The sequence below is a fragment of the Monodelphis domestica genome, chromosome 2 (assembly GCF_027887165.1).
Source record: "Monodelphis domestica isolate mMonDom1 chromosome 2, mMonDom1.pri, whole genome shotgun sequence".
Lineage (NCBI taxonomy): Eukaryota > Metazoa > Chordata > Mammalia > Didelphimorphia > Didelphidae > Monodelphis > Monodelphis domestica.
In genome coordinates this window covers 79,265,443-79,282,674 of record NC_077228.1, presented here as the reverse complement: position 1 = coordinate 79,282,674, position 17,232 = coordinate 79,265,443, and the positions used below count along the sequence as shown (strand labels likewise).

The 17,232-nt window shown below is 39.3% G+C and overlaps 1 protein-coding gene across 2 annotated transcripts in view; it reads right to left on the bottom strand.

The window, feature by feature from the left end:
- Positions 1-17,232, bottom strand: part of RGSL1 (regulator of G protein signaling like 1) — a 118,745-nt gene that overhangs the window by 54,928 nt on the left and 46,585 nt on the right. For both annotated transcript variants that reach the window (XM_016429993.2, XM_007480919.2), the window contains exon 12: positions 6,736-6,929. In XM_016429993.2, coding sequence (XP_016285479.1) covers positions 6,736-6,929 — 194 coding nt within the window. The remainder of the gene's footprint in view (positions 1-6,735; positions 6,930-17,232) is intronic.

Below are 17,232 nucleotides of genomic sequence, written 5' to 3'. Positions count from 1 at the left end.
TGTTGGTGAAGCTATGGCACAGATGCACAGCTGGCACTCAGAGAATTACTCTGTTCCCCCTCTTCCCAGCATCCAAGGGCATTTTTGCACGCCCCACCCCTCTGTCCAGCAGCCCAAAGCATGCACTTTCTCCTTCAACTCTTTCCAGTAATGTGGGGTTCACAGATAGCTTGAATTTGCCCTCTGGGCACTCTAACTGGGAAAAGGTTTGCCAACCCTGTCCTAGAACAACCTGACTGAAGCATGGAAATCAGTTTTTGCAGTCTTATGATACTTGACTGGACTTGGGTCCCACCATCTACTAGCTCATTCCATACAAGTTCTCATGGTTTCTGGGATGAGATAACTAGGTGTCTTTGCATTTCACAAAAAACAGTCTTGAGTCCCACAAAAACATTTTGTTTTGCATATTCTCTATCCTGGTCTTCTGAACTGTTTACTATCATCATTTAATTTTGATAAGCACCTCCTGGTGCAGGCTCTGTACTTTATTGTATTCTAAAGCCTGGGAATATATCTCACATTTGCTTATCATGATAAAGAAAATGTTTTTATACTCCAAAATGTGTACCAAAGAATCTTTGTTCTTATTGGTATCCCCCTTGCACCTGACAATATATTACCACCACCACCACCATCCCCATTCTGGGAATTATCTGTCCATATTATGCCCAAATCCCTCCCTTATCAGCCTCTTCCAGCCCCTTTTCCTGTTTTTCTCATTGTTAGAATTATAAATGCAGTTGCTTTGCCTATTCAAAATTTTAGCTTTTTGGCATTAGGCTAATTTGCTCTACATTTGCATGTTAGTCCTTGTTTAATAAAGACTATTCTTAATTTTATAGGCATTGTATCTCTCAGGTTTGCATCCTGATCTGGAAAAGAGGGACTCTTTGTTTGGCACAGTACTCCTTGGGTTTGCTCCCCCTTGAGGGAAGAGAGACCTAAATTCTATAGAGTTCATGCCATAGTTTCCAGCTTTAATGAATATCAAAATTAGAAGGAGTCATTATCAATTTCTTCATGGAAGAGACTGTTGGCAATTTGTAGATGCTATAATGGAGAGTTCTAAGTGAGGGATCCAGTATTCATATTTCAGTAATATGTTAGGAATACAATAAAGTAGTTGATCACTAGACACCTATAGTGATGAATTTTGATGGTCATAAGTGTCTAGGGACTGGGTAGAGGCAATATTAATAGTAATAACAAAGGGTTAGATGAGAAACTAAAAGACGATTTGTAAGGCATTTGGTGTCTATAAACCTGGCCAGAATTGCACATCCATTCAGTTAAGTGACCAAGTGAGAAGAAGAATGATCAGAAAGAAATTGGGGGTATGAAGAAAAAAACAATGAGGGTGCAGGAGGGTCTGAAATCTGTGCAATTGTGGAGAGGTCTTTTCCCTTCTATTATTATGTATCTGAGCACTCCACTGTACAAAAGAACCTCCTCTTAGGAAAGAATTTCTGAGGAACATTTCTGAAGAAAATAAGCTAACCAGAAATGAAGAGGGAATGTTAAATCAAGAGAGAAAGTCCTATTGAACCTAATAATTGCTGATCAACTACCACCATTAGTCAAATGAACATAAGAACCTTGAAAGTGGCAGCAACTCCCACTCCTATACCATTTATTTTATTTCTGTTTCTGCCTTCACAGTGAAAGGAATTCTTGGTTCTCTTTGTCTATTCTGAGTTTACACTTGTGAAAAGAGAATCCTTTATTCTCTTTGCCTAGTTGGAGTTCAAACCTTGGTTAACAATAACTTAAGTACCCCTACTTAGTACCTCACTAGATTGTGAGGACAGGATTAATTTTATTTTGTCTATTTTTGAATTACAAAAGCAAATACACTGATACTTAACCCTAAAATAAAGGAAGTCCACAAACTCTTACTATAGGAGTTTACACCTCCAAAAGGAAGACACCCCTACTTAACCTTAAATCAGGGGACATCTGCAACCCATGTGCTAAACTGGGTGACAACTCAGAAATGTGTGAATCCTAAGAGGAGAGTTAACACCTTTAGAGGTGAGAAGTCAATTTCACAGACACTGCCCCTGGAAACTGTGATTAACCCCTGTGAAGAGGGATAGGGACAGGAAACCACCATAAAAGCCATGAAATCTTTTGGCTAGGGCAGTCTTGTGAAGTTGAGTCTCATGGAAGGTGTCTCCTGGAGATAGTTTTTGAGGGAACCTCACTGGAGTCTGCAGCTTGGATTATGGCTTAAACTTAAGACTCCTGGATGACTTCGCTGGGTGAGTGAAAAGGCTGACTCCCTTCCTAGTTTCCTAAAAGATTAGCTTCTATCTTGGAGGAGGCTACATGGTTACTCACTACCAGCCCTCCTGGCTGAGGATTAGCAAGGTATTTTCTCTAGCTTCTTTCACATTTCTCTACTTTGTTGTTTCCCCTCTATTTTGGTAAATAAACTACTGACTTGAGATATAATAGTTTCAGCGACCACATTATTTCATATAATTTAAGTCCAACCATTAGATTTAACCTTTACAACAGTTATCATACAGAGTATCAGCCTTTATGAAGAAGGGGCTATCTGCCAACCAAGGCAATTAGATTGCTCAGTAGATAGAGCACTGGGTCTGGAGTCAGGAAGAACTGAGTTCAAATCCAGAATCAGACATCTACTACCTGTGTGTGACTCTGGGCAAGTCATTTAACCTTTGTTTGCAAAATTTGATCTTGGTAAATATGGTGAAGGACAAAATTTTGATATTTCTTTGTCATGACGGAAACATTACACAGATTCAAGACATGCTCACTTAGTTGAACAATAATTGTTTATACTGTAAACCTAAGAAATATACTTTCCACCAGCCAAGTAGTCTTGTTGAGATTTGTGCTTTCTCTAGGGGATTTGAAATGAAATAAACAAGCAGAAGAAACACAAAAGACTGGCCAATAGGAGTAAAGGCTCTAGAATGTTTCCCAGGAATATAAAACTTTTCATAGACATTTCTTCCAGAACACCAAAGACTAGTATGAATGCCAAAGAGAGTTGTGGAAAAGAAGAAGCCACAGAAGCCATTTCTTGTACTGAAGACAGACTTCATGATTATGTTCTTTCCTTGATATCCAAAACCAACTCTCCTACTTTCTCTTTTGAGAACAGTGACTCAGAGGTCACCTACTAGAGCAACCTTAATTCAACATTTGATAGGAATGTAGTGTGGGTAAGAGTCCAAGAACATACACTTCTCAGTCAAATATTCTTTTTCAGAAAGAAATTACATTATTATGTACTAAGAAAAGCTAGTTCTCCAGGGTACCTTGGAGACTTAGAGATATCACTTAGATGGAATTTGTTACAAGAAGGTCAGATATTATCTGGACTTGATGATGGCTAATTTTTTTCCCTCTGGGAAATTCATTTGCCTAGAAAAAGAAACATACTAAAAGAGGGGCAACTAGGTGACTCAGAGGATTGAGAACCAGGCCTTAAGATTGGAGGTCCTTAGGTTCAAATCTGACCTCAGATACTTCTTAGCTGTGTGACTCTGGGCAAGTCAAAACCCCCATCCCCATTGTCTAGCCTTGTGGTGGCATGTGTGCCAGAGGGAATACTCAGAGCCCTCTCTATGGGCACATGTTATGTTGCCCCCAGCACAGAGTTTGCCAGAGTTCATTGCTAGAAAGCTAGAGGGATGCTGAATTGCCCTGCTCTCCTCCCCCTTCTTCACACAAGCCTGAGGACATTTCCCACATCACCTGCCCCTCTAAAAGATTCACCTTCATTGGTCTAGTCCTTACTACTCTTCTGTCTTGGAACCAATACCCAGTACTGATTCCAAACAAAAGGTAAGAGTTTAAAATAAATTAAAAAAAGAAACACCCCCCAAAATTTTATTTTGAAATCTAGAACCTGAGGAGAAAAAGGTTCAAATGATGCTTCTGATTTTTTATTTGATTCATGTGTGTGTGGTGAGTGAATATTCAGAAATATTTCAATTTAAGTCTCACCTCTGACACATACTAGAGGATTTCCTATTTGGACTAGATCTCTGGCTTCATCATTGTAGTATAAGAGATTAAATTTAGGTTTTTATGTTAATATGAAAGTTCTAAAGTAATATTGTGGTCACCAATTAAAAAATATTACAGCTTAAGTCAAAATGACTTTTAGCAGCTTTATTTACAAAGAAATGGAAAGAGTGAAAGTGGAAAAATGTAAATAAAGAGACAGAAAGTACTGCCGAGCTACAAATACCCTAAATTTAATCCTAATGTCTCCAGATTACAAAATTGAATCTGAAAGTGAATCTCACCAGCATCCAAAGTCTTAATTAGGAAGCTGAATTCTGAAGAGCCAGAAGACGCTGAAGAATCCATCAAGAAACTTCAGCACACATGATGCTAAGACCACCAAAAATTTCAACAGAAATCACAAGGAAGGAAGTGTCCCATCAAAGTGCCAACAAGCAGAGAGGGTTTCCTCACTGAAGGATCAAGAAAGGAATCACTCCACTCACCATCTCAAGTTGACATAAGATCCAAGACAGGAAAGGATCTCCAGAATCAATCTCTCCAGAAGCCAGGAAAGGAAAGCCAGCTACTCACCTAGTAAGCCAATGTAGGATCCAGGTTTTTCCAGTATCCTCCTCCAGTCCAGCTCACCAAGACAGAGCAAATGACTGAGTCCTTGAGCTGGCCTTTTCAAACCAGTTTTCTCGACATCATTTCTGCTCACTCCCCCACTTTACAGGAACCAATTACAGTCTTTCAATTTGCTTAGCACTGCCCAAGGGGATGGGGGCAGTGACCTTTGGAGATGTGAGCTTACTCTAGTAAGTGACTTGTGAACTCTCTTACTTAGTGTCAAGCAGGGGTACTGTAAGTTCTTGATTTGTTTAGCTAAAAATAGACAAGGGAAGAGTTAATCCTATCTTCACAGTAGGGGATTCCTGACCTGGAAACTTCCTCTACCAGCTCTGGACCATGGGCAAATCTCTCAGCCTCTCAGAAGTTCAGATATCTTTCTAAGATGATATGTTATAGAGTTGTTAATGTGTGTTAGGAGAGGGTGCTTTCAACATCAGAAATGCAATATTGCAGAGATGACATTACAAATCTAGATCATTCCCTAATTCCCACCACTACCCCACTTCACAATGTATTTGGCAAGCTCAACAAATACCAGTCCCTGTGAATCAGAAAAGCATCCCCTCTATAGGGTATCTAAGATTCAGCAAACATTGGGTCCAGCATGGCAACAGAAGTGTCAATAAGGAAATCTCACAAAGCACAAACATTTCATTGAGGGATTTCAAAGAATAGATCCCACTGGATCATATTCTGAAATCTATGTTCCCTTGAGTTCTATTCACCTGGATCAAGGAGAGTCAAGGCTATTTACCATTTCTTGGTCACTAAACCTTGTGATCAGCCAAAACTACACTTAACCCTGATAATGTTCCACATTTTATGCCTCAAACAGGCATGTTTTCCTGAAATTCCAAGGTAAGATAAACAACTATTCTGTATATGGATGGAATTGAGAGATTTAGAGAAAGTTTGGGAAGATTTTGAACTGCTGGCAGAAGTAGAAGATGACGTGGGATAAAGGATTCTGAGCTTGAGGGGACTCAGAGGATATTTTGTTCAAACCTTCCATTTTATAGATAAGAAACCAAGACCCAAGGAGCAAATGAACTGCTGCAAAGGGCCAATTCCCATTCAAGGAAATCTAGAGAGTGACTAAAAAAAGTGGAGGTGGAGTTTGAGGTAGGGTTTTTTTTAATTAATCACTGTTACAGCCTGAAGGACATCACATGGGAAATAGTTGATTAAGTCCATGTCCTTTTTCCTGGTTGTACTTCACAAAATTTTGATATATATGAGGGAAGGAGATGACCAGAAAGAATACCATGATTAATGAGTAGTAGAACCAGCAGCAGCACCATAGGTAGGGAAGGCATGACTGTTGTAGATGATCTACAATATTATGCTACCATTTAGCTGGCAGAGTTAAAGAGAAAGAAGAGTAGTGACTGCATTTTTATGGATTATTCTCTTTTGGCAAGTTTCATTTTTTTGTTTAGTGAGATTTAGAATCAGGTTAGCCACTGGGGTTCAGGAAGAATATGGTTCAATTATCTTGGTTACCTAGGAAACTTCCCTGATTTCAGCATATCTCTGAGTGTTTCAGAGATATGTTAACTGTTGGGAAGATAGCTAGAACAGCTGTGTATAGAGTCTACATTCCCTATGTTTGTCTGGTGTCTTGTGTTCTCAGCACTTCTCAGTAATAGGGATCAGTTTTCTTATACGGTTGAGTCTTTTCAGATAAAGAAATTCAGAGATAGCTGGAGTTGCAACTGGCCAAAAAGCTCTCTGAGACTGTCGCTAATACCCTTGGATTATGTTTAAGAGAGCCACCATATTAAACTAAAGTTTCTTTGCTTGACATTCAATGACTTTTTACTACTTGCCTCCTCTCCATTCCTATCTGCTGTACCTCTCAAATTGCATCTATCAATTCCCTAACCCCCTCCCATAAATCCTTCCCCCAGTGACACATGGTGATAGTCTATCTCTGTGATCAACAGGCATTTTCGTTTCCTGGATTTCCTTATAGACCTTAAGAGATATATGACTTGGATCATAAGTCCCTTTTGCAGAATTCAAAAATAAAATATACTGGGAGATCCCTATCCTCTAGGAAATTTGGAGAGAAGCTTAGGAGTTGGGAGCTGGTTTGGGGATTCATACCAACATTAGATTTGTTACGGAAGAAATTCCTGAATATGTTGTCAGCGAGAGTTTTCTGTAGTTTTTCATTGGGTTCACTGCAGACCCTCTGCATAGCTACGATGAAATTTAGCAGATTCTCAACTCTGTTCATTTTAAGGAACTCCTTGAAGAACTCTAAGTGGACAGGGTGATGGAGGACTTCCATTATATTCCTGTAATACAAGAAGAAAGCAGCTATGGAAGATATAATAATGTTTACAATGAGGACATAGGTTTTCATGACATAATAGATAGAATACTGGATTCAGAGTCAAAGGACCAAAGTTCAGTTACTGTCTGAGTCATTTACCACCTGCATGATTTTTGAGTTACATAAGTTTCTATAGTTTCTTTTTCTCTATCCATGCAAATAGAGTTAATGTCTAAGGTTCCTTTTAATTCTAAATTATATGATCCTTTTATTAGTGGGGCAGTGGGGTAGAGAGACAGGAATGGAAGGCTTGAGGGATCTTTAGGAAACAAATTAAGATTATGGATGAAGAGCAAACACAAACCTATAATTTTCTACATGGAAAAATGTGAGTTTTCGTGCATCTTTCTTAAGTTTGTTTAATCAATTAGGAACCTAAGGGAGGAGGAGGGGTACCAGTGGTAAATTCTCAAGAAAAATTTCTCTTTTTATACTGTAACTACAAAACGTCCCTAAAAATGTGGCAACCTTTTTTTAAACCCTTACTTTCTGACTTGGAAGCAATACTATGTATTGATTCCAAGGTAGATGAGCGGTAAGAGCAAGGCAATGGGGTTCACATGGCTAGGAAGTGTCTGAGGCCAGATTTGAACCTATGACCTCCTATCTCTAGTTCTATCTCTAGACCTGGCTGATAATCGACTGAGTTATCTAGCTGCCCCAACAACTGGCAATCTTTTTTTTTTTTACATTTTATTTTTTCATTTATTTATTTTTTAAATCTATTTTTTAAAATTTGATCAATTTTGAACATTATTCCCTGGTTACAAAAATAATTTTCTATTCCTCCCCCCGCCCCCCGTAGCCAACATACAATTCCACTGGGTATTACATGTGTCCTTGACCAGAATTCATTTCCATATTGTTGGTATTTGCACTAGGATGTTCATTCAGGGTCTACATTCCCAATCTTATCCACCTTGACCCATGTGATCAAGCAGTTGGTTTTCTTCTGTGTTTCTACTCCCACAGTTTTTACTCTGAATGTGGATAGTGTACTTTCTCATATATCTCTCCTAGTTGTTCAGGATCACTGCATTGCCACTAATGGAGAAGTCCATTACATTCGATTGTACCACAGTGTATCAGTTTCTGTGTATAATGTTCTCTTGGCTCTGCTCCTATCACTCTGCATCATTTCCTAGAGGTTGTTCCAGTCTCCATGGAATTCCTCCACTTTATTATTCCTTTGAGCACAATAGTATCCCATCACCAACATATACCATAATTTGTTCAACCATTCCGCAATGGAAGGGCAACCCCTCATTTTCCAATTTTTTGCCACCACAAAGAGCACAGCTATGAATATTCTTGTACAAGTCTTTTTCCTTATTATCTCTTTGGGGTTGTAAAAATAGACTTGAATCCAGGACTTCAATCCCCAGAAATCCTTGCTCCACTTCCCCAGAATGCCCTCTAATCTCACTGAATCCTCACCGGGGCTGAGAACGAGATGGGGTATTTAAATCTGGTTGTGAATAGGCTCGGCCTCTTTTTGACTTCCATTTTGGAGCAGACATCTTTCATGATGTGAGGTTATTTTGTCTAGGCCTCTCTGGCCTAGGCATGTGCCTTCTTATTCTGTATTTTCTTTAATCCTTAACCTTTAATTCAACAAATGAGTGCAGGCAAGGCACCCGGTAAAGATGGGATCCCAACCAAGGTGTACAAGGCCTTAAATGGAAAGGTGCTCCAGGCATTCCACATAGTGCTGACCAGCATATGGGAAGAGGAAGACATGCCCTCAGAACTCAGAGATGCCTCCATCGTAGCCCTATACAAGAACAAAGGCTCACGAGCAGCCTGTGACAACTACAGACGCATCTCACTACTCTCCACTGTTGGAAAGATCCTCGCCCATGTTATACTCAACAGACTTCTGTCATCTATTTCAGATCAGAACCTGCCTGAATCACAATGTGGCTTCCGACCAGATCGCAGCACCATCGACATGGTCTTCACGGTGAGGCAAATGCAGGAAAAATGCCTTGAGCAGAACCTGAGTCTCTACATTGTCTTCATAGACCTAACAAAGGCGTTCGACACAGTGAACAGGGATGCATTGTGGGTGATCCTCAGCAAGCTCAATTGCCCAGAAAAATTCATCAAACTGATCCAGCTCTTTCATGTCGACATGACAGGGGAAGTCCTATCTGGTGGAGAGACTTCCAATCACTTCAACATCTCCAATGGCGTGAAACAAGGCTGTGTCCTCGCTCTTGTACTATTCAACCTATTTTTCACCCAAGTATTATGACATGCTGTGATGGATCTAGACCTGGGCGTCTACATCAAATACCGACTGGATGGCTCACTATTTGACCTTCGCCGCCTGACTGCAAAAACAAAGACAACAGAGAGACTCATCCTGGAAGCTCTCTTTGCAGATGACTGTGCTCTCATGGCCCACCAAGAAAATCATCTCCAAACCATTGTGGACAGGTTCTCCACCGCAACAAAACTGTTTGGCCTGACTATCAGCCTCAGCAAAACAGAGGTGCTGTTCCAACCTACACCAGGGAGGCCAACTAACCAGCCGTGCATTACAATCGATGGCACGCAGCTTTCTAATGTCAACACTTTCAAGTACCTGGGCAGCACCATCGCCAACGACGGGTCCCTAGACCACAAGATTAGTGCCAGGATCCAAAAGGCCAGCCAGGCACTCGGGCAGCTGCACTGCAAAGTCCTCCAACACAGTGGTGTGAGCACTGCGATGAAGCTCAAAGTGTATAATGCAATGGTCCTCAGCTCGCTCCTGTATGGTTGTGAGACATGGACACTGTACCGGAAGCACATGAAACAGCTGGAGCAATTCCACCAACGCTCTCTCCAGTCAATCATGAGGATCCAATGGCAGGACCGAATCACCAATCAGGAAGTCCTTGATAAAGCCAACTCCACCAGCATCGAAGTAATGGTCCTCCAAACCCAGTTACGATGGTCTGGACACATCATCCACATGGACCCACAGCGAATACCAAGACAGGTATTCTATGGTAAACTGTCAGCTGGACTCAGGAAACAAGGCTGACCAAAGAAAAGATTCAAGGATCAGCTAAAGTCCAACTTGAAGTGGGCTGGCATTACACCAAAGCAACTAGAACTTGCTGCCTCTGACAGAAGCAGCTGGCGAACCCACATTAACCATGCAGCCACCACCTTTGAAGATGAACGACATTGACATCTCACTGCTGCGCGTGAACGCCGACACCAGGCCACAACCGTACCTCCCATAACAACTGGCGTTCCATGCCCCATGTGCCACAAACTTTGTGCCTCAGTCTTTGGACTTCAAAGCCACATGAGGGTACACCATAGATGAAACTGCACAAAGACAATAGTCATTCTCGGTCACCGAGAGACTACCACTATACTACACTATACTATGATTATAACCTTTAATAAACCTCATAAAAATAATACTCCTTGCAGAGAGAAACTAATTTCTACCTGCCTCAGTCTCCCCCAAATTTTAATCTTAACAGTTGGCAACCTAATGGAAAAACTAAATACTCTCAATCTTCTAATTCTTTTCTGATCTTTAGTTCAGCTTTAATAGCTAGTGCCTAGAAATTTTTTTAAGTCACATTTCTCTGGTCAAGGTTTTTTTTTTACCCTCGCAAAGCTGCTGCTCTTCCAGCCATTAGCTTCCAGCCCTGCCTGCCTGTTTGCTGTTTGCCTCTCAACTGGTTCCTGGCTGCTTTGTTCTGCCTGCCTGTTTTTCCTGCTGCTGGTCCTGGCCCTGCCCACCCTGGCAGCCTGCTCCGGCTCTGGCTCCTGCTCCTGGCCTCTTACCTGGTGCCCGCTCTCCCAGCCCTGTCTGCCTGTGTTCCTGCCTGCAGCCATCTGCTGGCCGCTGTCTGCCTGTTTCTGCGCCCCAGACCCACGAGCGGGACCCCAGCCGGCTCATCACCCAAATCCTTGGAGCAGATTGCTCAGGACTCATTTCTACCAGCTGGTAACAAAACGGGGGTATTTGCCACGTGGGCGGAGGGGAGAGACAAGAGGGAAAGGAGAATGGGCAATTTTCCCTTAGGCTAAGCCTCCATGTGGATGGGGGTATTGACTACGTGGGCGGATCATAGGAGGAGAGAGAGAAAAGGGAGAGGAGAAGAAACAGACTTTTCCAAACAGGAACTTGAAAGCAATGGGCTATTTAAAAGGATACCTTTTGACTGTTGTGGTAATTTTATTGATTTCACCTGCATGCTGTAAACCTTAAAATTTCTTAGACTTATAAATGTTGGAAATTTCACCACTGGGAAATTTCATACTTGGAAAATTCCCTATTGATAGTGGGAACTCTATTGGAATGTGAACCCCATTGGCATGGGAGGTTCTTCCTCCTCCCTTCTTAAGATTACTTTAGGACAGAAACCTTTTGCTGAACAATGGAAAGGGCTTTGACCTATGCTTAAGTATAGAACAGGAATTTCTTTGAGTCATGATTGATTTTAGAATTGATACAATAGAGATACATGGAATGACAGAACCAGGTCTTGGAAAATACAATTTCCACCCCACTCAGTCTTAACAGGATTTAGGAAGGGCTGAAGCAAAGGATCAAGATTTAATTATTGAGAATATAACCTTCAACAGACATGTGCAAAGCCACAGACCTCTGGGCGGTCCTGGGTTAAGCTAGAGCCACCATTGGCACAGGGAAGACATGGACAGTGATTGGTAGATGTGAGAGCTGAGGGGAGGGAACTTGGATGGTTTCCTTAAAGAGAGAGGGGTCTGAGGCCTGGGGGTGGTTGGTTGGAGAGGTTTTGGGTGGGAGAGGTGGTGCTTTGAGAGTCGGCTCTGAAGGAAGCTGGAGGTGGAGGCCCCAGAGACTGTTTCTCCATTTTGGTCACGTGAGTAATAGGGACTGATCTCCTTTCTTTGCCCCAGCTATCTAAGGGCTTGGGCCTTTTGGCCCAGCCTAAACAGAAGGGTATTTAAGCCCTATTCCCTTCTCTCCCCTTTCTCTCTCCCTCTCTCTCTATATCTCTAATACCTTTCTTCATCCTGTTTGTAATTAAACTCCATAAAAGGTTGACTGCTGACTTGAGTTTTCATTTAGGAATTACATAGCTGAATTCCTTGGCGACCTTAAATTAATATATATCAGTCTTTTAAAGTGATTTCCTTGTTACAATGCCAGAAGAAAGATTCAGCCCAAAGATTCAACTTTGAAGGGGCAAATGGGTGGATCAGGGAACTGAGAGCCAGGCCTAAAGACATGCAGTCCTGGGTTAAAATCTGGCCTCAGATACTCCCCAGCTGTGGGGCCCTGGATGGGTCCCTTAACCCCCATTGCCTAGCCCTTACCCCTCTGCTTTCTGACAATAGACATTTAAATGGATAAGAACCCAAGGAACTTAAAGACTGGAGGTTCAAAGGCATTTCAGACTCCAATAGTCTATAAAAAATTTCTGTATTCTATTGCATTTTACTGTTTGCTTGGTTTAAGATATAACTTTGTGATTTTAAGTTCATATATAACTGGATTCAATATTATTCTGTTACACTGTTCATTTAATGTACTGAGTTTTAAAATTCTGTTGCTTTTCCCCTATAACTATTGAACAAATATCATTGTAATTAAGCCCATATTAAAAAAAACTGCCTTTCTATATTGTCTTTGTAAATTGTCACATAGAGATAGACGGACTTCTTCAGAACTGGTTATAATTGTATAACAACCTTTGGAAAATTTAATGTGCTAAATATCTCAACTTATTTTAAGGGGTTTTAAAATATGAGTTTTGGAATTTTTTTTAACAATGTCTGGTCATTTTTGCCTGTCCCTACCACGAGGTAAGTACCATAGCTGAAGTGAAATACAATTATAACTCCCAACCTTCCCGCATTTCTAAATATGTGAATGGAAGTTGGGGCAGTTAATCTCAGGGCATTTGTACCCCTAAAAAGCTTCCAAAAAAGGAGCATCCCTCATTTATACTCTTCAGTTCACTACTTAACTTCCACCAGAATGATTTACTTTGTTTAAAAAGTATGTTTAAATACCAGGGTTGAAAGATTGCTATGTTTGTAAAAACTTGTGACAAATGTCCATCAATTAAAAGGTTTTTTAAAAATGCCATACAGAAACTTATGTGAAATATGATAGTGTGTTTGTTTGCTATTGTAATTAATTGGGCTATTGAGAATTTTGGGGATATTGATATCTACATATTTGTAATACTGTTTTTTACAAAAATGAAAAATGTTACCTTGTTCAATTCATTTGTTTTCACTCATAGTGGAGCATGGCCAGATATTAAGAGGAAATGGATCACATTTTTTGGTGAGAAAGCCTTGTAATCTTTATTTTCTTAGTTGACACAGTGTGTCAATGATTATAAGTTATATTTTTGAATTTTTAAGCTCTTTCATTATTATATTTTTCTTGCATGTGCAATATACTTTTTCAGTTTATTTTTTCTCTCCTTTTTATATTTAAAGCACATGTCACTAGCATTAAGATTTTTTTTAACTTTTTGATTTTTTCAGTACTATAAGTTTAAGATACATTTGCTAATGCATGCCCCAAAAGGCTTGAGACTATAAAAATGATGCCACTAATTGTTTAAAATAAATTATGGGACTTTACTTAATAATTCTGTCAGATTCCAGGACAAGATATACACAACAGAGCCATTGCACAGAGCCAAAGAAAAGCCAATCCAGGATGGATTGATGCACTTCTAGGCCAATGCAAAGGTTTTGAACCTAGTGTGAGACTTGGGGTTGCGACACTTGACTTATGTTAAGATGTAGGCCTTCCTTGTGTCCACACTCACTCTGAAACTACTCACCAACGATTATCCCCGAAACCTTGGCTCCTATAATCTGGTCCCCTTTTCTGCCTTTCATAGTGTGGTACCTTTCTGTAGTCCTGGCTAGTGACTGGGTAAATGCATCATTGCTCAGATCATTTTCATTGGTCCCTGATTCAGGGATCTGTTATATATTTATTTTTCTTTTACTTAGAATTTGTACACATAAGATTTTGATAGTCTATATTTTCATCCAGAAATTTTGCTTTTTTATTTGGATTTTTCTGATATCTTTTTAATTTTTCTTGCCAATTGATTCATATACCTCATACCTCAGTCATGTATCCCTAAGTGATCCTGTATTTTTCAATCACCCTCTTAATGGGGGAATTTAAAAAAATCATTATTTTAAATTGCAAAGTTTAAATTCCCTTTTAGAAGAATTTTAGGTAAAGAAAGATGATACCTCTCTGAATCCAGAAACTGAACTGTTGGAGAAGATACCATGAAGAAGCCTCCAGACCACAGCTGCACAAAAATGAACTTTGGGTGTGGTTGATTGAACATTTATTTGTATGTATATTTTCATGCCAAAGGGGACTGCCCCCTAACTGGCTTTTTGTCAATGTGTCCAGCAATTATTGGTTTTGTTCTTTTTTTCTCTTATCCTCAAATTGTTGTAATGTTTAAGTTGATTATGTTTTCATGATCCTTTTTGAGGAAACTTCTTTCCCCAATAACGATAAAATGGGGGTATGTAAAATTAGACTTGAATCCAGGACTTCAATCCGCAGAAATCCTTGCTCCATTTCCCCATAATGCCCTCTAAGCTCACTGAATTCTCACCTGGGCCAAGAGCAAGATGGGGTATTTAAACCTGGTTGTGAATAAGCTCAGCCTCTTTTTGACTTTCATTTTGGAGCAGACGTCTCTTTCATGATGTGAGGTTATCTTGTCTATGCCTCTCTGGCCTAGGCATGTGCTTTCTTATTCTGTATTTTCTTTAATTCTTAACTTTTAATAAACCTCATAAAAATAATACTCCTTGTAGAGAGAAACTAATTTCTACCTCTATCAGTATCCCCCTAAATTTTAATCTTTATAGGGTACAAACCCAGCAGTGCAATGGCTGGGTAAAAAGATAGGCAGTTTTTTAGCCCCCTTTGTGCATCATTCCAAATTGCCTTCCAGCATGGTTAGATCAATTCACAACTCCACCAGCAATGCATTAATGCCACATCCCCTTCAGCATTCATTACTTTCCTTTGCTGTCATATTAGCCAATCTGCTAGGTGTGAGGTGATACCTTAGAGTTTTTTTGATTTGCATCTCTCTGATTATCAGAGATTTAGTACACATTTTCATGTGCTTATTAATAGTTTAACTGAAAACTGTCTATTTATGTCCTTTACCCATTTATCAATTGGAGAATGGCCTGATTTTTTGAACAACTGATTTAGCTCTTTGTAAATTTGAGTAATTAGACCTTTGTCAGATGTTTTTGTTATGAAGATTGTTTCCCAATTTGTTATTTTCCTTCTGAGTTTGATTACAATGGTTTTGTTTGTACAAAACCTTTTTAATTTGATGTAGTCAAAATTATTTATTTTATATTTTGTGACTCTTTCTAAGTCTTGCTTGGTTTTAAAATTTTCCCCTTCCCAAAGGTCTGATATGTATACTATTCTGTGTTTACCTAATTTACTTATAGTTTCCTTCTTTATGTTCAAATCATCCACCCATTCTGAGTTTATCTTGGTGTAGGGCGTGAGATGTTGATCCAAGCCTAATCTCTCCCACACTGTCTTCTAATTTTTCCTTGCAGTTTTTATCAAATAATGGATTTTTGTCCCAAAAGCTGGGATCTTTGGGTTTATCATAGACTGTCTTGCTGAGGTCATTTACCCCGTCTATTCCATTGATCCTCCTTTCTGTCTCTTAGTCAGTACCAAATTGTTTTGATGACTACTGCTTTATGGTATAGTTTGAGATCTGGTACTGCAAGGCCACCTTCTTTTGTATTTTTTTTTTCATTATTTCCCTGGATATCCTTGATCTTTTGTTCTTCCAAATGAACTTTGTTATGATTTTTTCTAATTCAGTAAAAAAGTTTTTTGGAAGTTCAATGGGTATGGCACTAAATAAATAGATAATTTTGGGTAAGATGGTATTTTTATTATGTTAGCTAGTCCTACTCATGAGCAGTTAATGTCTTTCCAATTGCTCAGATCTAGTTTTAGTTGTGTGGAAAGTGTTTTGTAGTTGTGCTCATATAGTTCCTGTGTTTGTCTCGGCAGATAGATTCCTAAGTATTTTATATTGTCTAAGGTGATTTTTAATGGAATTTCTTTTTCTAATTCCTGCTGCTGAGATGTGTTGGAGATAAATAGAAATGCTGATGACTTATGTGGGTTTATTTTTTATCCTGCAACTTTGCTAAAGTTGTTGATTATTTCCACTAGCTTTTTAGTTGATTCTCTAGGATTCTTTAAGTAGACCATCATATCATCTGCAAAGAGTGATAGCTTGGTCTCTTCATTGCCAATTTTAATACCTTCATTTTCTTTTTCTTCTCTAATTGCTATTGCTAGTGTTTCTAGTAGAATGTTAAATAATAAAGGTGATGATGGGCATCCTTGTTTCACTCCTGATCTTATTGAGAATGCATCCAGTTTATTCCCATTGCAGATGATGTTGGCTGATGGTTTTAAATATATACTGTTTATTATTTTTAGGAAAGACCCGTCTATTCCTATACTTTCTAGTATTTTTAATAGGAATGAGTGTTGTATTTTGTCAAAGGTTTTTCTGCATCTATTGAGATAATCATGTGATTTTTGTTTGTTTGTTTGTTTATATGGTCAATGATGTGGATGGTTTTCCTGATATTGAACCATCTTTGCATTTCTGGTATAAATCCCACCTGATATAGTGAATAACCCTCCTGATCACTTGCTGGAGTCTTTTTGCTAGTATCCTAGTTAAGATTTTTGCATCTATATTCATTAGGGAGATTGGTCTATAGTTTTCTTTCTCTGTTTTTGACCTGCCTGGCTTTGGGATCAGTACCATGTTTGTGTCGTAAAATGAATTTGGTAGCACTCCTTTTTGGCTTATTCTGTCAAATAGTTTGTATAGTATTGGGATTAGCTGTTCTTTGAATGTTTGATAGAATTCACTTGTGAATCTATCAGGCCCTGGGGATTTTTTTCTTAGGGAGTTCTTTAATGGCCTGTTCAAGTTCTTTTTCTGATATGGGATTATTTAAGATTTCTATTTCTTCCTCTTCTGTTAATATAGGCAACTTATATTTTTGTAAACATTCATCCATATCACCTAGATTGGCATGTTTATTGCCATATAATTGGGCAAAATAGTTTTTAATGATTGCCTTAATTTCCTCTTCATTGGAGATGAGTTCTCCCTTTTTATCTATGATACTGTTAATTTGATTTTCTTCTTTCCTTTTTTTTATTAGAGTGACCAGTACTTTGT